The sequence below is a fragment of the Pseudonaja textilis genome, chromosome 3 (assembly GCF_049901715.1).
Source record: "Pseudonaja textilis isolate UNSWEBS1 chromosome 3, rPseTex1.2, whole genome shotgun sequence".
In the NCBI taxonomy this organism is placed as follows: Eukaryota; Metazoa; Chordata; class Lepidosauria; order Squamata; family Elapidae; genus Pseudonaja; species Pseudonaja textilis.
The window spans coordinates 31,210,153-31,232,017 of NC_141992.1; the positions used below are offsets into that span (position 1 = coordinate 31,210,153).

Below are 21,865 nucleotides of genomic sequence, written 5' to 3' on the forward strand. Positions count from 1 at the left end.
GAAGTTACAAAAGGGTGATGTCGTAGCAAAAATGATCATGGTACCGCAACTTCCCTCTGATGTGCTTGCCCTCACTAGATCTATCACCGAAACTAAGCCCACACTCTTGGCTTTAATCAAGGGTCGCCGCTTCACCGGTCTTCTGGACTCTGGTGCTGACGTCTCAGTGATACGCTCTGATGAGTGGCCTACAGACTGGGAAACAGAGACCTCCCCATCGGTAAGAGGTGTAGGAGGGATTCAAACGGCTCGCATCAGTAAGTTTTGGCTCCCTGTGACTTCTGAAAACCTCACAGGGACTGCACTAATAAAGCCCGTCATCCTCCCCCTTCACACGAATTTGTGGGGGAGGGACTTGCTCTCTCAATTTGGTGCTAAATTGCAGCTAGAATGACTCATCCTCTTCCCCTTCGCTTGACCTTAACCACGGACATTCCTGTTTGGGTTGATCAATGGCCATTGCCAGCAAATAAATTGCTTGCATTGCAGCAATTAACAGCTGAACAATTACAATATGATCATATCGAGCCGTCGCTTAGCCCATACAACACTCCGGTGTTTGTTATAAAGAAAAAATCTGGAAATGGCGCTTTTTTGCATGATTTAAGGGCTGTCAACTCCATCATACAACCCATGGGCTCACTCCAATGTGGCTTATCTAATCCCAACCTTATTCCCACTAACTATGACATTGTTGTCATTGACCTCAAGGACTGTTTCTTTTCTATCCCCCTTCATGCAGAAGACTGCAAACTCTTTGCCTTTACTATTCCCCAACCTAACAATTCTCATCCCACTAAACGATATCAATGGAAGGTATTGCCTCAAGGCATGCTCAACAGCCCTACAATGTGCCAATACTATGTTAATCAAATCCTTCAGCCCTATAGAACACAACACCCACAATTTCTAGTCTACCACTATATGGATGACATTCTCATAGGTGCCCCTGGTCCGGAAGGCACAGTTGCCGCTACCCTGGACAACCTTATCACTTTGCTACACCAAGGTGGTTTACACATAGCCCCGGAAAAGGTTCAAACACGACATCCTTTTCAATATCTAGGACATAAGCTAATGCAGGCTTATTCGGCACCAGTTTTACCAGCATTAGCTCTGCCCCGCACCACATCTCTCGTACAATTACAACAATATTTAGGGGCTATTAATTGGACCCGTCCCTATTTTGGCATCACTACACACATGCTCAGCCCCCTGTTTGATGCATTAAAGGGAGGAACCACTCCAGGGGATAAAATTACCCTTACAGATCATCAATTGAAAATCACCCAGGACATTCAGCACATTATGCAGAAAAAGTGGGTTGACCGATGTCACAACAATGCTCCTATTTCCTTAATCTTGCTCAATACACCTCAGCTACCTACTGCAATTCTTGCTCAAAGTCTCTCTAAACTTCTCATCCTAGAATGGATACATCTGCCTCATACCCCTCGTAAATCCATTAACCCTAAACCTTTGCTCTTCTCTATACTTATTCACAAAGGGCGTCAACGTTGTAAAGCCCTAATGGCTATTGAACCCTCTATACTATATGTCCCCATGTCATTGTCTGATTGGGAGGTAATGCTATTGAATTCAGAGTCATTACAAATTGTAATGGGAGAATGGCCGGTGACTATTTCCTGCCATCTCCCTGCAGATGACCGGCTTAATTTACTTAAGCTGGTTCCTTTTAATTGGCAATTAATAGAATCCACAGCCCCCATTCCCTCTGCGATGACTATATATGCAGATGGAGGGAAGCAATATGGTGCCTGTGCCTGGTTTTCAGAGGGGCAATGGCGCACCAAAGTTACTCAGCCACAATCGTCTGCCCAAAGGGCAGAACTTGCTGCTGCTATATTGGTCTTCCAACAATTTCCCGATCAACCTTTCAATTTAATCTTGGACAGTCTTTATGTCACTTTTATAGTAAAAAATATCTCCAATGCATATCTCTCCCCCACTCTGGATAATGACCTTCTTACTAAATTCATTTCGCTTCAGCAACTCATCTCAACCCGCTCTCACCCTTCCTTTGTTGCTCATATACTAAGTCATCAACCATTTCCCGGCCCATTACAAGAAGGAAATGACAGAGCCGACGCAGCGGCTTCAGCCGCATCCACTGCTACTATTCTATCTGCTTTCTCTCTTTCTCCCCTAACCCCTTGGGACAGTCATAACTATTTTCATCAAAATAAAAGGGCTCTTATGAAGGAATTCCAAATCACCACCCAAGAGGCTGCTGCAATTATTCAACAATGCCCTACTTGCAGCAAGCAAGCCCCTGCCCTACCAATGGGAGTAAATCCCAGAGGCTTAAAAGCCTGCCAAATTTGGCAAATGGATGTAACCCAGTATGCGCCTTTTGCACCATGGAAATATATCCATGTTTCAGTGGACACATACTCAGGGTTCATCATGGCCTCCCCGCAAAGAGGAGAGACCACAAAACATGTCATTAACCACTGCATCCGGTCATTTGCGTGCCTGGGAAAGCCCTTGGAATTAAAAACTGATAATGGACCCGCCTATACTAGTACCAACTTTGCTACCTTTTGTAAACAATGGGGCATTTTGCACAAATTTGGCATTCCATACAATTCTCAAGGGCAGGCCATAGTAGAAAGAGCCAATCTGACCCTAAAGAATGCTCTTGACAAAGTTCAAAACTCGATGGGGAAACTCATCCCAGGGCTACCCACGCTGCAAAACAAGCTTAACTTGTGCTTATTTACACTGAATTTCCTGAATGAGTCTGGCACACCTGCTTCTTCTGCTCCCTCTCGACACTTTTGCTCTCCATCCAAGGATGCTCCTAGACCTCCAGTCTACTTTCGACAGTTGCCAGATCCCACATGGCATGGGCCAGCTGAACTTATAACCTGGGGACAAGGGTACGCAGCTGTTTCCTACAACAACGCCACCACCTGGGTCCCCGGATGACAAGTGAGGCCTTTTCTACCCAAACCAGCCTTGCCTACATCAGCATCATGAAGCTGCCCGCTGCATTCATCATTTGCCTCCTGGGTTTCCACATCGTTCCTGCTGATACGACAGCCACCCCATCCTCCTGCGACGCCTGCATCAAAACTACTCGCAGCGGAATGAAAACCCAATCCACCCTGATCTATCATACCTTGAAGCCTGAGTGCAACTCCACGACGGTCTCCCCTTGTCTGCATAACAACACTCAATATGCGCGATGTTACACTGCTGAAGGCATTCAGTGCTATGAGCCCAAGGCAGTGGGACCCATTACAGCATCCCTATATGTCTATGCATACAAAGGTGGCTCCAGTTCTGATCTTGCAGGAATGTTCTCTACCAGTCAAACAAAAAATGGGTACATAACCCATAATGTCACTCGGGGGGGTACCAACACCTCAGTATGCTTTGATGCTTGCCTTGCCATCAGCAAAGGTCAAGGTCCTAACGACGCTGCAGGAGTTACCTGCGGCTCACACAGCTGGCAGAGATCTTATCTACAGGAAAAGAAATATCTCTTTCAAAAGGTGTCCGGGACTAACGTGGGGGCCACCACTGTTTACAACTACTGGTACACCCCCATGTTAGTTATTGGGGACAAACCCCCCAAAAAACAGAATGTGCAGCAGCAGTCAAGCCAGGCAGCCAAATGAGAGAGGAAGGGCCCTAGAGTTTACACACACTGATGACAAACACTGTTTTGTAGTTTAAATAGTTGTTTAATCCTATTAGAGTTTAAACATTGTCAATCAGTCCATATGTCATTCACAAATATATCCATTCAGTAACTTAGTCCATTTACTAGTCAGTTCTATATCCTTATCTGCTTGTAAAGATATCTTCTCCTTTGATACCTTTCCTTTTGAAGACAACGCTGAGTATTCACAGGATATCAGCACATCAGTGAAATAGTCCTTTCGTTCAGGTATTCAAACAGTTGTAGCAAACAGTGGCAAACAAACAGTAGCAAGCAGAAAAACAAGCAGAGAGAGAGTTACGTTTCTCTTACTGCCTTTTATTGCCGTTTGTAACCGCACCCTTAATTAGTTAATTACAAGCAGTTTGGTGCTTAAAGCTACAAGTTACAAACACCCAAACCTTGGTTTATATATTTATTCACCCAAACTTAGTTGGTGTATCAATGTTATACCCAACACCCCACCTTTTGACTCTGCTCAAATAAGAGGCCCTCAAAATATTAATATCACTGTTAAATCAAGCTCTACTTCATGTACCACTGATAAATGTAATCCCATTTGCTTGTACACTCACTTATCTGAATCTAAGGGGGTACAATATCGTTTTTTAGGTCTTGGTATTGACGGTACCGGACGTGACCCATATGGTTATATTGTATTGAAAATCCACACCACCTCCATAAAGTCAACACCCTCCAAAGTTTTCTGGGAATATCAAGATGAAATTGGCAAATTGAACTCTCTCCCTATTCCCCCCAAAGCTCATAACATGTTTATAAAACTAGTTGAGACAGTCGCCAAAGAACTAACTGTCAAAAATTGTTTTGTCTGTGGAGGGACCAATATGGGGGACCAATGGCCATGGCATGGTCGTGAAGCAAATTATACAGAATTATTACTTAATCAACACAACTTTACATATCACCAGACTGCCAATGAAACCTGGCTACTTTCTACTAACTTAGTAGGTCATGTATGCTTCCAACGTAATCAGACCGACAATCGATTTCTCCCAATGGGAGAATTGTTGTGACTAGGCATATGGAACAACAATACATGGTGGTCCAATGATACACCTACCCCACCTAATAATACTTTAAGTAAAATTATCAACATGACCTTTTTAAAGGATCCTGAAAGTAACACTCTTGCATGGCATTCCCCTGATGGACTGTATTGGATTTGTGGAAGTTATGCTTATAAAATTCTTCCTGCAGGGTGGTATGGGTCCTGTATTCTGGGAGCCATTCAGCCATCCTTCTTCCTTTTACCCTTACTAGGAGACGTACACTAGGAATTCTGGTGTATGAAGAAGTGGGTAACATCCGAAAAAAGAGGTCCAGCAACATAAAAATTGGTAATTGGAGGGACAATGAATGGCCCCCTGAGCGTATCATCCATTACTATGACCCGGCCATATGGGCCCAAGCTGGCACATGGGGATACCGTACCCCTATATACATGCTCAATAGAATCATAAGGTTGCAGGCTGCAGTAGAAATTATAACCAATGAAACAGCTGTAGCACTCAAAAAATTAGCTAAAGAAAGCGCGCTCTCACGAACTTATATTATGCAAAATCGCTTGGCTTTAGATTATCTTCTTGCCAAAGAAGGAGGAGTGCGTGGAAAATTTAACCTTAGTAATTGTTGTATTGAGGTAGATGATAGCGGAAAAGTTATCCAACAAATTACTGATAGAATGATCAGGGTTGTGCATGTACCCGTACAAACATGGAATGGTCTTGATTTTAGAGACATGTTTGGATCCTGGTTCCCAAAATTGCCTGATTTGCAAGCTATTGTAGCGCTCATTGGTATGATTGCTGCGGGATGTGTTGTATTGCCTTGTGTATTACCCATCTTTGTATGCACTATTTCTAACAGTTTATCCCTCTTGGCTGAGAAAAAAGCCACTGCGCAGGTAATGGCTCTCTGGAATCAACAAATAACTAACATATATGAACCACTGCCATCCGAAGATGAGATAGGAGAGCCAACCTGTGACAACCCAGACGAGGACAAGATGTTTGTGATGGTTGAAGAAGTCACGAATGCCGTGGATAACATCAGCATGCACAGCACTCTTGCCTACGGGCCTGACAAAGACTGTTGTTGGGACTAAAACACTCCCTGTCTCTTAAAAAGGAAAAACAGGGGAGATGTGGGAACTATGATTCTTTGTTCTTTGTGTACGTGCTAGGACAACAGAGCCTTCTGGTAGTTGGCTGGAACACGGAGCAAGGACAAATTGTTGCCATTTTTTAACCAGAACTGTAGCAAACTTAACCTCTGCAGCCTTGTATGCTTTATGCGAATGATCAGTGCATGTTGTGTGATGTAATGCGTTTGTGATAGGACGTTAACAAAATTGCTACGTTAACAAAGATTGCTTCTAATAAAAGAGGGTTTCGGAGTTCTTTCTGCGCTCTCATCCCAAGACAACTTTGCGAAGTGTCTTCTTTTCATGAGAGACCACCACACATTGCAGTACATTGTATGGAAAAAGTTGAATACTTAATAATACTGATGAATGTCTTGAGTATTCTAATGAAGGGATTTAGAACTTTTATGGTAAGGTTCGTGTAATCGTTACTTTTCTCGGTTTGGAAATATTTGATTGAATAAAATGGCACATTAGCTGTTTTGTTATTCACAGTTCTTCTATACAATTAGCATGATGTGACCATGACATAGTTGGCTCTGCCCTAGTCAAGGTCACTTTATTTAGTTCAATTCTCCTTCATGTGTTCAACAATAAATGCATTGCAACAAAAAAACAATGGCAGTTGCTGAATCAGTTGCTTGTTCTTGGACTCATGTAATTATTATTATGATGAACAGAAGATGTATAGCCTGAATGTTTCACTTATTTATCAAACTATGTATGTAAAAATTGATTATGCGTTTGACATCTTAAATGGCTGAACCTTTCAAAAAGGAACCTTATATTGTTTTGCTTTGTGAACAACAGCTACAATGCAAAGAAAGGTTACACAGAAAAATCTCAAGGGTTTCTGGAATCTTTCTAAGCAGTTTGCTTAGAAATTTTGAATAATAGACAGGAACCACATGTGGAAAAACTCAAGGACAAAGTCTAGCAAGTTCTACAACTTCCAGGTCAGGTTGGACCACAAAATTCAGTTTGAACTTGAATCCAATTATTCTATTAAAGTTATCTAAAAAGAACAATGTCAGATCTCTTTTTAAACCTATCTGTATTTCTAGCCCACATACTAGATCATCCCTGCTCAATAAAAAATAATTGTGTAATAACAAGCAATTAAGCAAGAAGTAAACAGTGAGATCCTTGGTGCTCTCTCAGCTTGGTTGTTTTGTTTTTATTTTCAATGAGAACAACTTAAAAGTATTAAATTTAAAGCTAAAAAAATATTAAACAGTACTGTATTTATCCCATTATTATAATACTCTTCCAAAAGAGAATTCAAATCTTGAATAGTAGCCATCTCCAACGATTGGAAGGTTCTGATGAATGTTTCAAATTATAGGCATGTTTCAATACTGAACCAACATGCTAAAATATCAACATTAATATTTTCTAATAGCTTTAATTAGTACTGCAATAATTTAAATCAATATGGATTCATCAAGCCCAGATTGAACTTTGGCTCCAGTTAGAAAGCTTCTTAACATGATGGAATAAAAAAACCCAAAACAAATATTTGCTGATTTGCTGCAGATGTATACAAGGACTTTGATATATTAGAATGCCTACTTTGATTCAAGATGCAAGTAAAATAGAATTTAGGAATTAAATTTCTAAGTACATTCTGGAAATGATCTTTTAAGTTAAATTATTAAATCAAATCATGTTACCCACCATCTTTCCTATGTTATAGACTACTGAAGTTCCTTTTACTAAGATTACAGAATAACTCAAACATTGTGGCAGTAGCAGCTAAACATCTTAATATAGAAAGAATACCAAAGAGGCAGTGTCAAAAATGTATAGCGGATTATTAAGGGATTCTCAAATACAGATTTTAAAATATTTATATAAAGTTATGAAAAATCTTAGACATAAAAAGTAGAGCTCTTCCTAATGGCATAAAACATTAGACTTGTCTCTAAAAGTATTAGGGAACAGTCATGGAATTTTATTTGTTGGTTGGTTGGTTGAATTTATATGCCACCCATCTCATCCAGAATTTAATACATCAATGATATCATAACCCATTTTTAACAGAAAAATTGAGAAAGATATCAAAGTTTGTGGGAAGGCATGTGACAACATTGGAATATACTGGCATAAGACCCATGATGGTGCAATGGTTGCAATGCAGTACTGCAGGTGACTTCTGCTGACTGCTGGCTGCCAGCAGTTTGGCAGTTCAAAGGCTCAAGGTTGATTCAGCCTTCCATTCTTCTGAAGTCAGTAAAATGAGGACTCAGATTGTTGGGGGCAATATGCTGACTCTGTAAAACTGCTTAGAGAGGGCTGTAAAGCATTGTGAAGTGGTATATAAGTGCTATTGCTATATAGTATTTATGAAACTACCCAGAGCAAGGGCAACACTCATCACAGAGCATTGATCCATTAATTGCAAAAGGAATTGGCTTGTTTCCCAAGCTTGACATCGCAGACCGAGAGAGAGTGAATGGTTCAAAGTCATCCAGCTGGCTTTCATGCCTAAGATAGGACTAGAACTCATGGTCTTCCAATTTCTAAACTGATGTTTTAACCACTGGTTTTTGTTTAGTCCTCCCAATTATTAGAAATAATTTTAATGAAAAAATGTGTAATATTAAGTGTAACACTTCTTTTCATCTAATTTGAAAATATTTTATTCACTTTGCTAAAAATTCATCATCAATTAAGAGATATTTTCACCCAGCTGAGGAATTCTTTTATCATCAGCATTCCTAAAGAGAAGATACCTCAAAATCCTTTTGTTTGCACAAATTCACACTTTTACTTCAAAAAATATTGAGATCATTGTCTATATATTGCTATAATGCAATATCTACAGGGACATAACAATTCTCTTATTATATGAAGATTGTAGCCAGGAAGAACAAATTCTGATTATATAAAGCTTCTACTTTCTGATTTCAGTACTAGCATTACTAGTATTGTGGCGAATTCTGTTCAAGTTAGTTTAAAACAGTTAGATGGGTGGCCTGTGTTTTTCTCAGTCTCAGGTCCTCTGCAAGAACCTTGGAAATTTGAGGGTTCTGCATGGTATCTTAACTGTTCCTAGCATTGAATCCTTCTGGAAAGAAAGTTCTGATGTTGTTCCTAGCATCTTTTGGAGCCAGTCTCCCATCTTAGGAGTCACAGCCCTGAGGGTACCCCTCCTGGGACCACTTTGGCCTTTACTTTCCACATCCTTTCCACCCAATAATCATTTTGAAATGGAAGGTTTAAAAAAGGTGGTTATGAATTAGTCATATATTAGATCAGTGGTGGTATTCAATTTTACTACTGCTGGTTCTGTGGGCGTGGCTTGGTGGCTATGGTATGGCTTGGTAGGCATGGCTTGGTGGACGTGGCAGGGGAAGGATACTGTAAATTCTCCATATGCACCCCACTTCAGGGGAAGGATACTGTAAAGTTCCCATTCTCTCCCCACCTCACCAACCTGCTTTCCAGCTCCATTCTCCTATGCAGAGCAACAATAGAAGACCCAGCCGATCAGCTGGGACTTGAGAGGCAGCAAATAGATGGGGAGGGGCCAACCAGAGATGATATTTACTGGTTCTCCGAACTACTCAAAATTTCCACTAGTGGTTCTCCAGAAACGGTCAGAACTGGCTGAATACCACCTCTGATTATAATACATCCTTTCTTATTGGAATCTTAGTATTTCTCATTGCAATGCAATGTCTGCAGAAAAACACCAAGCTTAGGGAACAAGAAAGCAACAGTTTAATTTAAGGTACATACATTCTCTACTACCATATTTCTAACTGTGTAGTGTTAATATTTGTATCTAAAATAAAAAAATAAGTTAAAGGTGTGAAAAAGCAAATTAAGGAAATGTTTAATGACTGCCATGCCCCCCCAAACCTCAACAAAGCATCACAACTTTCATATCAATATTGTTTATTCATGATAAAAATAACATTAATATTTTTGTACATTAATTTGCCTGGAAAAAATGTAAATATGGACTCTAGCTTTTCTCACGTACCACTTCTAGTCTAATCAACTTGAATTATATAAAGGCAAAACTTCATAAACATAATAGACGTTCAGCAATTAAATGAGTTGCTAAGGAGGTGACATCATTTCACATCGTCTGGTAAATGAGGGATAGCCGTCAGATAGGAATACTTTTATTTATATTTCTGCACTGAATAGAGGATTGGAGAATTGACCAAATGGTTTCTTTCAACTTGATCAGCCTTTCTTCACTGCTAAAATGAAGTGCTTTCATCAGTGATTTGGCAATAAATTGTACTAGCATGAAATACCCTATTCCCATTTCAGGTCTGTATGCTATATCTACTTCAAGTAACTGTAGTCAGTGGACTTCCTTCAAAGATAATAAGTAACAAATCTTAATAGATTATATATATGCATCTTGAGAATGTCCTTGGATTGTAGAAAGAAAATGCTACTTTAATATCTGTAGAGATAAGGATGGTATAAGCTACATTATACTGTTTTACGACTTAAAAATCAATAATAGTGATGAAAATGTGTCCATGTTATTCCTTACCTCCCACTCGGAAGGTTGAGAGTTCAGTCTTAGGTAGTGGCAGATGTTTCTCTTCCAGGGTGCAAAGAAAAAAAAAATCTGCTGAAAATTCTACCTGGTTTCTGGAAGGGTATCCAACCAGTAAATGTTCAATTCCATCCAGTTACCCCAGTTGTACTCTGAATTAAGGGATTACAGGGTTCTAAAAGGGAGTTTTACACTAATATAATCAAAACTGCTGATTTGAAACATAGGCCAGTTTAAAACTGAAGATGGAGAATAGTTTTGTTAAAGTTATTATCTTGATTTTTTTTTAAAGAAATGGAAGAGCATGTTTTATAATTATGGATATAATGGTAAATTTCTGATCCATGGAACACAGTATAATTTGCCAACCCTTTCTGCTTGGTTTGCTAGCTAATTACTAAGTTCCATTCCAACTTTCCTTGATACTGCTCATGCTTTCATTCCCCCTATTTCATAATTATTTTCCCTCTGGGTAAATCTAGGATTAAAATCCCCTTTTTCTCACCAAATTGCATGAAATCTAAGTATAATGACTATACACAGAAGCATCATTCTCTCTTTCTATTACCATATGTTTTGCTTCTGTGTTGGATTCCTGCACTCATATTGCTCTCTCCAGAGAAGAGAATGAAAGCAGCATGATTTGTATAGAGTAGACCTAGGAAGAACAGAGAAGAGGTGATAGAAAAGACAAGCAAAAGCAAAACAAAGAAAGCAAAAAGAAAATATTTTAGCTTTGGTTGTATCCGTCACTGGTGGTGGTTAGTCCTTAATAGATATTAAAGAAAAAAATATTAGAGAAGTGAATGAATCCCTTGGCTGAAACTGGTTCCCTGCTCCCTTTTTTCTTTAATATCTATTAAGGACTAACCACCACCAGTGAGAGATACAACCAAAGCTAAAATATTTTCTTTTTGCTTTCTTTGTTTTGCTTTTGCTTGTCTTTTCTATCACCTCTTCTCTGTTCTTCCTAGGTTTTATGGAGATGGGACATCTGCAGTCCTCAAAGACTGATTGTTAATCATAGTTCCTATTAACCCATCAATGATTGGGTCCAATCATTAAGCAACACCTGGAAAAGAGGTGGTATTCAGCAGGTTCTGACCAGTTCTGGAGAACCGGTAGTGGAAATTTTGAGTAGTTTGGAGAACCAGCAAATACCATCTCTGACTGGTCCCAGACCCATCTCTTCTCTGCCTCCCAAGTCCCAGCTGATGGGCTGGGTCTTCTTTTGTTGCCCTGCATAGGAGAATAGAACTAGAAAGCAGGGGAGGGAATGGGGATTTTGCACTAACCTTCCCCCAGGAGTGGGGGGGGATGGGGATTTTGCACTAACCTTCCCCCAGGAGAGGGGGGGGATGGGGATTTTGCACTAACCTTCCCCTGCCATGCACACCAAGCCATGCCACCCCCACCAAGTCATGCCTACAGAACTGGTAGTAAAAAAAATTGAATCCCACCACTGACCTGGAATGATAAATGTTACCAGACCCCGTTACAGAAAGCTAACTATAAATCACTGAACAATAACTTGTTTTCATCTGTCTCATTTATGCTAGAAATTCCCATGGTTATTGTCCTGGAGTACACCTTTTATTGCAGCCCCTGTTTTTCATTCGTATTTTTACACATCTGAAGTGCAATAAATGCAATTCTTTAGAAGGAAAACATCGGTAGTTCTTGACTTACAACAGTTCGTTTAGTGACCATTCAAAGTTACAATGGCACTGAAAAAAGTGGCTTATGACCATTTTTCACACTTATGACCCTTGCAGCATCCCCATGGTCACATGATCAAAATTCCGATGCTTGGCAAGTATGATCAGCTTTTGTGACCTTCTGACAATCAAAGTCAATGGGGAAGCCAGATTCACTTAACAACCATATTACTAACTTAACAATTACTTACTTAAGAACTGTAGCAAGAGAAGCAGTAAAATGGGACAAAATTCATTTATCAAATGTTTCACTTAGCAACATAAATTTTGGGCTCAAAGGCAGTTGCAGCGGTGGTCAGAAATGACCACCTCAAAGAACTCGACCAGAAAAGAATGTGCAGGAGGAAGATAAGAAGAGAATGTTTTAGCTGACCAGGTCGAACTGAAAAAGCAACAACATAAGGTACCCTGGAATTTGAACTATAAAGAATAAAATTGCTCCCAAAGAAGATTTTGAAGCGGCGAATGAGAGAGGGAAGGGAAAGGATTTGGTTTTTTTTCTTTCCTTCCCCATATTGACAACTAAGAGATTTAAGTAAGAAACTGACAAAAATCCACTTTGACATTAACAGGCATTTAAGCTGAAAATAAAATGTCAAAGGGATAATAAAGACTTTTGGATTTTCAAAAAATTTTAAAAGAAGGAAAGGAGAGAAAAAGAAAAAAACAAAAGGGTGGGATCTGGAAAAATGGAGGAGACCACCTGGAAGTAAAAGGAATTAACAGTGAAATGTTAACAAGATTCCTAAAAGGTAACTGAAACTTTGTAACAAGATAATAGAACCCCAGAAAGAGAAAGTGGAAAAAAGAAGCAAGAAGAAACAGCTTTGGATTATTTGGATTACTTGGTGATTTTTGGTTATTGGATCTAAAGGACTAAAATCAATCGGGTGGTTGTTTAATTTTTTTTAAAATAGTATCACTCTTGGAAGAACTGAAAATGGAACTTAAAAAACAGAAAGAAGATGCACAAGAAGGAAGAGGTTTTTTTGGCTTCATATAGAAATGGAGATCCTGAACTATGAGAAACAACAACAAACACCTGTAGAACAAGAAGGGCGAGACAAAGAAGAAGCCGTCTTCAATGACCAAGTAATTCTATGTGGGGAAAAGAAAGGAAAGGGGCGAAAGAGAGTGAAAAATTTAAGATCTGAAAAAACAACCAAAAAAAAGAATAGTTTGAAAAGTAATTACAATATTAGGAAGAAACAGAAGAGAGGATTACAGAAGAGAGAATTAGAATTAGAGAGACAAGGGGTCAAAAAGGGGAGGGAGAAGAAGAGGGGGAAAGGGAAAGGAAAAGGAAAAGAAGTTATAAAAGACAGGATATAGAGAAACAGGGAAAACGTACAAGGATTAAAGGTATACACCTATTTAGAAGACATAGAGATAATGGGTGAAAACTTAATTGAAAGAGGGATTCTGCAAGGGTACATAAGATAGTATTGTTATATTAGAAATAGAAATGAACTTAGAAAATATGAAACAAGTGTGATTAAAATGATAGATAAAATACTCAATGTAATGTAATGGAATGTTTGTTAATAAATAAATGAAATAAAGAGAATGAGAGAATGAAATTAGGAAAGGATCAGAACATTTTAATTATTATTAATGAGATAAAAATTTAAGCGGAGATGAAAGAAATATGAAAAAATTATGGAAATATTATAAGTATTCCTAAGGAAGTATGATATCCCATTGAAAAGAAATGTTAAAGATGTTACAGATTATAACTAACATTAATGATAGAGCTGAATTGGAATAGAATAAGTATTTTATTTATTATTGTTTATATATATATTACAGAAGCCTGATGATGGCAGATGAGATTCTGCTGAAATGTTGCTACAATTTTAAAAGCACAACTACAATGACGTGGGAAAATACCCGAACAAAGCTGAATGCCATATATATATATATATATATATATATATATATATATATATATATATATGTGTGTGTGTGTGTGTGTGTGTGTGTGTGTGTGTGTGTGTGTATGTATGTATGTATATATATATATATATATATATATATATATATATATATATATATATATATATATTCATATTCTGAGGTTCTCGGATATTAGTATGTGGATCTTTGGTTATTCAGGTTTTCTCTCGCGAAGATTGGAAGTATCTAGGCAACATTTCGATGAAGTCTCATTCATCATCTTCAGGCTTGTGTCTTCAGCTCTGTGCTTCTCAGAGTGATGTGAGCTTGCAGCTGCTTCTTCCTTTAACTGCTAGTGGGGTGTGACTTGATTGGGTGGGGCTGCTGTGTTCTGATTGGTTGGGGGTTGGCTGTGTTCTGATTGGCTGGAGGCATGTTCTGTTCAGGTGGGGCTTGGTTGTGCTCAGGTTAGTCTTAGTTGCTGGGGATTTGAGCTGGTGAGCTGTGATCCTGCTGTTTGGCTTCAAGTCGTGGTCATGCTGCATCTTCATGGTGGGTGTCAGTTTGCTTCATGTATGGCTCGGAGGGGTTTGAAGTGGGTAGTGATGCAGCTGCAGTGCGGCTTCTGGTCCGTGGTCGTGTCTCATCTTCTGTGTGGGTGTGAGTCTGCTTTCTGCATGGAAGTGTGGTGGTGGCATCTTGTGTGGCCCTCATGACACCAGACCCACACCCATGAGGGCCACACAAGATGCCACCACCACACTTCCACGCAGAAAGCAGACTCACACCCACACAGAAGATGAGACACGGCCATGGACCAAAAGCTGCACTGCAGCTGCATCACTACCCACTTCAAACCCCTCCGAGCCATACATGAAGCAAACTGACACCCGCCATGAAGATGCAGCATGACCACGAACTCGAAGCCAAACAGCAGGATCACAGCTCACCAACTCAAATACCCCAGCAACTAAGACTAACCTGAGCACAACCAAGCCCCCACCTGAACAGAACACGCCTCCAGCCAATCAGAACACGGCCAACCCCCCAATCAATCAGAACACAGCCAAACCCCCACCCAATCAAGTCATACCCACACTAGCAGTTAAAAGGAAGAAGCAGTTAAAAGGAAGAAGCAAGCTCATATCACTCTGAGAAGCACAGAGCCAAAGACACAAGCCTGAAGATGGTGAATGAGACTTAATCGAAATGTTGCCTAGATACTTCCAATCATACGTGGGAGAAAACCCGAATAACCAAAGAACCACATACAAATACCCACGAGAACCTCAGAATATATATATATATATATATATATATATATATGTGTGTATATATATGTGTATATATATATATATATATATATATATATATATATATATATTCTCTTTAAGAACTTAGTGTGTATTTTAAGAATGTATCAAGCAGAATTCGACTGGAAGTTATGTGTTATATTGAATGCTATAATTGTAAGGGCATAAACTGAAGCTTAAATAAGAATTGAATGAACAAAAATTAAAAGATACAAAGGTATCATACTCCAATCAGTAACTACAAGGGAAAATTTTGTTTAATGAGAAAAGAAAATATGAAATTGAAATAGGACAGACAAAAGTATAAATATAATGATTGGAAAGACATTGAAACTTAGAAAAAGATATATGAATTTAGAAAGGAATGAGATAATTAAAAGCAAGGTTGAGAAAACTTAGGGAAGGGAAAAATTATTGAGAAAATGTTAAAATAGTAATAAGATATGGAATAGAACACAAAAATGAATATGAAATTGAGTTTGTGTCTATATGGAGAAGTGATAACCTGGGACCATGCTATTCTCAAAAAAAAAAAATTTGTATATATGTTTTGTGAAAACTCAAATAAAATTTTTACAAAAAAATAAATAAATAAATTTTGGGCTCAATTGTGGTCATAACTCGAGGTCTACTTCTAATGTATTTTTAATGTGTAACTTTCATTCTCTCACCTTCCCTTCCCTTTTCAAGTGGTCAGCTTTCTCCCATTTCACCCCTTCTCTACCATCATCACCATGGCAGGAACTAGCTTGTTTTTGATAGCATTACCCTTTGAGATAGATCCCACAAGGAATGTGGTGCTTGGAAGAAGACAAGGCTCTTGGCCTCTTTGGAAACTAGATACAAGGCAACCAGTCTGGAAGATATACTGAGATACTGAAAGCATTCTTGACTTTGATTTAGCAGTTTGGATTTCCCATGCGGCAGTAGCAGACTGTCTGAAAAAGTCGGCAGTGGCAGAAAGCACAGAAGTCACAGCATGGAGGAGATGGTGGCTTGCAGCTCGCCCAAGTAGCGACACAGTTCGGAGGGGGAGATGGTTTGGGTCGAGAAGGTTTTTTGGGTTGCCCCATTCTCTGAGGAGAGAGGGAAAAAAAAGCAAAACATACAAATAAAGCTTTTGAAAAGTGTTTCAGAAGCTTTTGCTGCCTAAGAGTCAGGGGTCTTCAAACTTGACAGCTTTAAGACTTCAACTCCCAGAACTCCTCCTCTAGTCATGTTCCTCCAGTCAGGAATTCTGGGAGTTGAAGTCCACAAGTCTTAAACTTGCCAAGTTTGAAGACCCTTACTCTAAGTGAGTCTTACTTCAGTTGCTCTAACTGAGGTAAATATGTGTGTTTCATTTTGAGCACATTTTAAGCTACTTTATTTTATGGAGTTTTTGATTGTATTTTATCCAGCTGCAGATTTAAAGTATAGACAAGTGCTTGAGAAGGTGATGGGTATTGAGTTGTTATATGGAAATTTAGCCATTGATCGCTGGTCAAACCAGGTGTCTTCTTCATACTTCACATAAGAATCAAAATATTGTTTGTTATTTATCTATGATATCCAATCTTAAACCCTTAACTCTCCCATCACCTTTTGTTTCCAAGCCCAAATTTGTAATGAACTCAGCAAAGTATAATTCCCCAAACTATATAAGGAAGTTATGTCAGTCCAGAAAAGAATATAAATTGGTAGCTTATTTATCTTTATAAATATGTTAAGAATAATCACCTACCTTCATAGATTTTTTTCTCTCAGCTTCTTTCCTGCTTAGCTTCAAGGAAGTTTTGGTTAAATCTTTAGCGGGGGAAAGAGAAAGAATTCAGAAACTTGCATATTCTGCATTTTTAACTGCAACAGGTAGGACAATATAGAAAACTTGGATAGGACATTTCAATTGTAGTGACCAACCCATGCATTTCATCTATATAAGATGAATCTCTCTCTATTGTTTTTGGAGTAGTAAAGTAGAAATAAAATACTTTTGCTTCTGCTTGAAAGAAATCACAATTGCATTTTACTTCCAGCTTATGTACCGTAAATGGCCCCAAATCTCATTGCTGGTCTTGGGGCCTTGAAAATTGAATGAAATAAGGATAAGTATTTTGTTGTAGCTGTTAGTTGCGAAGTTGTGTCAGTATCTGGATGGTCAAAGAGTGTAGTGAAAAAAATATTTTGTGCCAGGGAGTGACTGAGTGAGTGAATTGTATGTGCACATGTGTGAGTTTTTCCTTTTTTCTTTTCCACTACCGTTTGATTTTATGCTCTGTGCCTTTCCCAACTACCCCAAACTCTTGTGAGCTTCACCTGGCTGTGAAGACAGACAGACAGACTGACAGACACAGACAGACAGACATAGATGATATAGATATACCAGTAGATATAGATAGATATGGAGAGACCTGTACATTTTAAATAAAAAGGTCTTCCTGAGTGAGGAGTTCAACTCAAAAAAACTGTTGGGTGGGAGGTGGTGCCCATTCTGCTGCAAATATAGCAGCTCTCCCAAGCGAAAGGCTTGAAAACTGAATGGCTATGTTACATACCTCACTTCAGAGGTCTCCTGGGTGCACATGTACTCCCCAAACTGATAGGACCCACACGTTAGTCAGGGACAAGGAAAACAGAACTTTGGATTTGCATGTTTCCCTATCCTATCCATTAGGAAGGTTGCTGGACACTTGGATTTAGGCTAGTGCACCACCTGTTTTAGGCAGGAATGAAAATACACAGGATTTAAGTAAAAAAAATGGACTAAGATGTGGGATGCGATGAGTAATTGAATTTAATTTGGCAAAACAAAGGTACTTTCAATTGTAATAAAATAAATAAAAAAGCCTTTAAAGAACTATTTTCTGGAAAAATTAAATTGTTATTGAGTAATACAAATATTTCTATAAGTTTAAATTGAAAGAGACTATTTTGCTGTCATTGTGTATGTATACATACTGTAATTTTATGTTTAAAGTAAGGAAAGTTAAAAAGATGACTTAAGTATGCTATTTTGAAGATCTATGAAAATAACCCATAGGCAATATATTTCTTTCTATTTCTTCACTTTATTTGTGTTTACCAGCCTTCAGGTAAAAGCTGGAGGCTGAGAAAAAAAAGAAGGTGTGTGTGTGTGAGGCACACTCTTTAATTCCTCTCCACTCTGAAGACTGCCCCTAAAAATAAACTGTTTTTAGGACTAAATATTTATTCCTTCCTCACAGCAGTCTGGACTTCATTTTTATTTGTTCTTGTGCAACCACTGCTTGAATTGAAACCCCAAATTATTCTTCTGACAAAACGAATAAACCAAAATTAAAATTAAATAAATTTGAATCATTGAAATTTAAATAAATTAAATTGAATAAATAAAAATTATAAACATGGAGGAAGCCGTTCTTCCTCCCCCCCAGAAAGGGCAATTAGTGACTAGTACCACAGAGCCTTGTTATCTGATAGCAGAGAGAAAATCTCAAGAACTGGAAAGCAGCGTAAACTCTTATTTAAAGTACAAAATAAAATGTTCTCTTGATAAGTTGGAATGCCTACAGGCTGATTCAAGCCTTTAATATTCTCTTCCATTAATTTTTCACTGCCTATTAATAGCTAGAATAGAATAACAGAGTTAGAAGGGACCTTGGAGGTCTTCTGGTCCAACCCCCTGCTTAGGCAAGAAACCGTATAGCTGTGATGGCGAACCTATGGCACATGTGCCACAGGTGGCACGCAAAGCCATTTGTGCTGGCATGTGAGCCGCAGGCAAACTTACCTCACTGCACATGCACACTCCTCACATCTGATTTTCAGTTGGTTTGAGGCCTTTTTCAGCCTTCCTGGCTTGAGGAAAGCCTCTGCAGCCTGAAAAATAGGCCCGTTTCATCACTTACTGTATTTCCAGAAATACCAGAAGTGATGAAACAGGCCTATTTTTCAGGCTGCAGAGGCTTTCTTCAAGCCAGGGAGGCCGAAAAAGGCCTCAAACAGGCCAAAAATCAGCTGGGAGACACAGTGCAGGTAAGGGGGCGGGGTATTGCATGAGCATGTGCAGGGGCGTGGGGGGCACACACATTGCCTTCTGGGTGCTGGCACACGAGCATGCATGCGCAAGCGCATGCACAATTTTTGGCACAGGAGCCCCCAAAGGTTAGCCACCACTGCCCTATAGCATTTCAGACAAGTGGTGTTATTCTAAGACAGATAGACAAACATATGGATCAAGCAACTTTTTCAAAGTCCACGAAGTTTTAATCTCTAGCTGAATACACCATCACCCTGTACCTCTCCTTTAATTTTCCTCAATAAATTCTTAAATAGAATATTGTCAGATTAGTTGCTCTCACCTATAAAACAGCCTTACTCACACGGTCCAACTACTCTGATTTTTCCCAGTTTTTTAAAATGACCAAGTGTGAATTATAGCATTAGTTTAACATTTACATTCCACATAACTTCCAAATTTTTACTATTACAACCAGATGTGAGTCAAACTCAAACTATATGTAATGCAGAAAAACACATGTTTTATGTTCCTTCGTAACAAGAGCTCAGTTGATGATACACGAAGACTTCTTATGACTAAGGAGGGAGACACCTTAGGTATGCTATGCGATCAAGTTGGCTTCCTCTCTACTGAGCATTTTCAGATGCTTCTAAATTTCATCACATAAACCCTTGCTGGCTTTGAATTCACTTGTATGCTATTCATTTGTTTTGAAGGACATTATATAGCTAAGAAATGTTACCATACTATTTTGCAAGTGTTTGTATCACATTCTCCCTTTCCTTGACTTCACCTGTGACAAAAGTGGTTAAAGATGTGGCTAGTATAGTTACAGTAACAGAGCAAGTAATCAATTGACGTTCCTGCTTTTTTCCTTTCAACATTATTTCTTTCCTCCTCTATTTTTCACTTCCTCTTCTGAACGCAACTTTATCCTTAAAACAAGCCATGTCATGGGAAAAAGAATTGCTACTGTTTAACGAATTCATCTTTAGAGTGAAACCTGAATTACTATGTAACAGGACAAAGTTAAACTTTGTCATTGTCTAAAGAGAGAATATAAATGAGAATAAAAAAATCAGGACCAGTAGTAATTCTAAACAGATACAAAACGCTAGTTAGGAAGGACTTTAAATCAAGCAATAAAACGCAACTGTTTAATAAAATGCAACTGTATTATTATTCTTTAAGTTGAATGTTGTTTTGATTCTATATAGGCACTAATAAAGCTGAACGATAGATTGTTAAAGGGAAAATTTAGTATCAATTGGATTTGACCTTTTTGGAAGATTGTGGTTAAATCTAACTTGTCTGAAGACTCTGTTTCTTAAAACTGTAAGGAAAATTAATACAATAAAACAAAAACTTTGAAAAATTGAAACATTGAAACAAAGAAAGAAACGGGAACATTCTGCCCTTGGATTAATTGTTGATTCTGATACAGATTTGGCATTGGATTAGCTGAGGATTAAAACTTGAGAGGAAGAAAACAAAAGCTGACTGTTGGAAATTAACTTTAAAGACACTAGTTGGACTAAATTGTTAATTAGAAAGCCATAAAATGGCGATATCTCTTCTGGCATTAAAAATGGAACTTAGAAACACGAAAGAAATATTACAAGAACGAGGTGAAATTCTGGGCTTTGCTTCAAAATTCATTGAAAATGCGATTGCAGAGTATGAACAACAAAGACAAAGGACAGAAGATGAAGTGGAGCAAAACATAGAAGGGGCCAATAGCCGGAAAATTTAAAAAGGCAAAAAAGGATCAGCAGAAATTTGAAGGGCGGAAGGGAGTTATAAATAGAGAGGGGGATAAAAACTGGAGTGAAAGAATAAAGGGGAAAATACTAGGGGAAAGAAGGGATAAGAAACAAGATTTGGGAATAAAGAAATATGGGAATTCTAAAAAAATGAGAAAAAAAGTTTAATTAGACATAGAGATATTGGCTGATTGATATTTGGAGAGGGGATTCTGCAGGATGCTGGGCGGTAACATAAATATATTTGTAGATGTGAAATGGGGACATATAGATTGATAAGATAGAAAATAGAACTGCTATTTTTTGATAATGAAATTCAATGTTCTTTTCCTTTATGTATAGAGATAATTGTAACAAATAATGGAATATGTTTAATGAAATATTTTAAATATACTGAAATAAATGCAATGATATAGGAGGAGAGCTGAAATGGAATTAACATCAGGGTTTAGGATTAAATGAATAGATTAATATGTCTTCTCTTTTGGAACTGTAAACAAATATTATGAAATTAAAAAGGGGGAAAACCATGCAGAATCTGATTTATATATGCTATGTAGTTTTAAATGGGATTATTAATTCTAATGTTTTAGTTAATAACATGTTAAATATTTAATGACATTTAAAAGGAGAGATAATTAATGAATATGTAACTTAGAGGTGGCGCACTTAAAGTGATATTTTAGGGGCGAAACCAATTTATAGAAGGAGTGTTATTAATCAGAATTTAAGAGGAATATACAAATGTGACAGTTAAAAGTATAATAATTATGAAGGTAATATTTGGGAATTAAATAATGAGATAACCATTTG

General features: G+C 38.2%; 1 protein-coding gene and 1 long non-coding RNA gene across 8 annotated transcripts in view; both read right to left on the reverse strand.

The window, feature by feature from the left end:
- Positions 1-1,725: 1,725 nt before the first annotated feature.
- Positions 1,726-2,686, reverse strand: LOC148126058 (uncharacterized). Its single transcript, XR_015742728.1, has 2 exons — positions 2,554-2,686; positions 1,726-1,983 (listed from the first exon to the last, which is right to left on the reverse strand). It is a non-coding gene; the product is annotated as an uncharacterized LOC148126058 (long non-coding RNA).
- A 4,415-nt stretch (positions 2,687-7,101) lies between these two features.
- The window catches only part of ASIP (agouti signaling protein), a 67,008-nt gene continuing 52,244 nt past the window's right edge, over positions 7,102-21,865 (reverse strand). For 6 of the 7 annotated variants that reach the window (XM_087929158.1, XM_087929161.1, XM_026697320.2 and 3 more), the window contains 2 exons: positions 17,034-17,095; positions 15,562-16,386 (listed from right to left, as the gene is read on the reverse strand). In XM_087929158.1, coding sequence (XP_087785284.1) covers positions 16,210-16,386; positions 17,034-17,095 — 239 coding nt within the window. In that variant the 3' untranslated portion in view covers positions 15,562-16,209. Of the gene's footprint in view, positions 11,152-15,561; positions 16,387-17,033; positions 17,096-21,865 lie in introns of those variants that run through there. The other variant, XM_087929160.1, reaches the window with a different exon arrangement.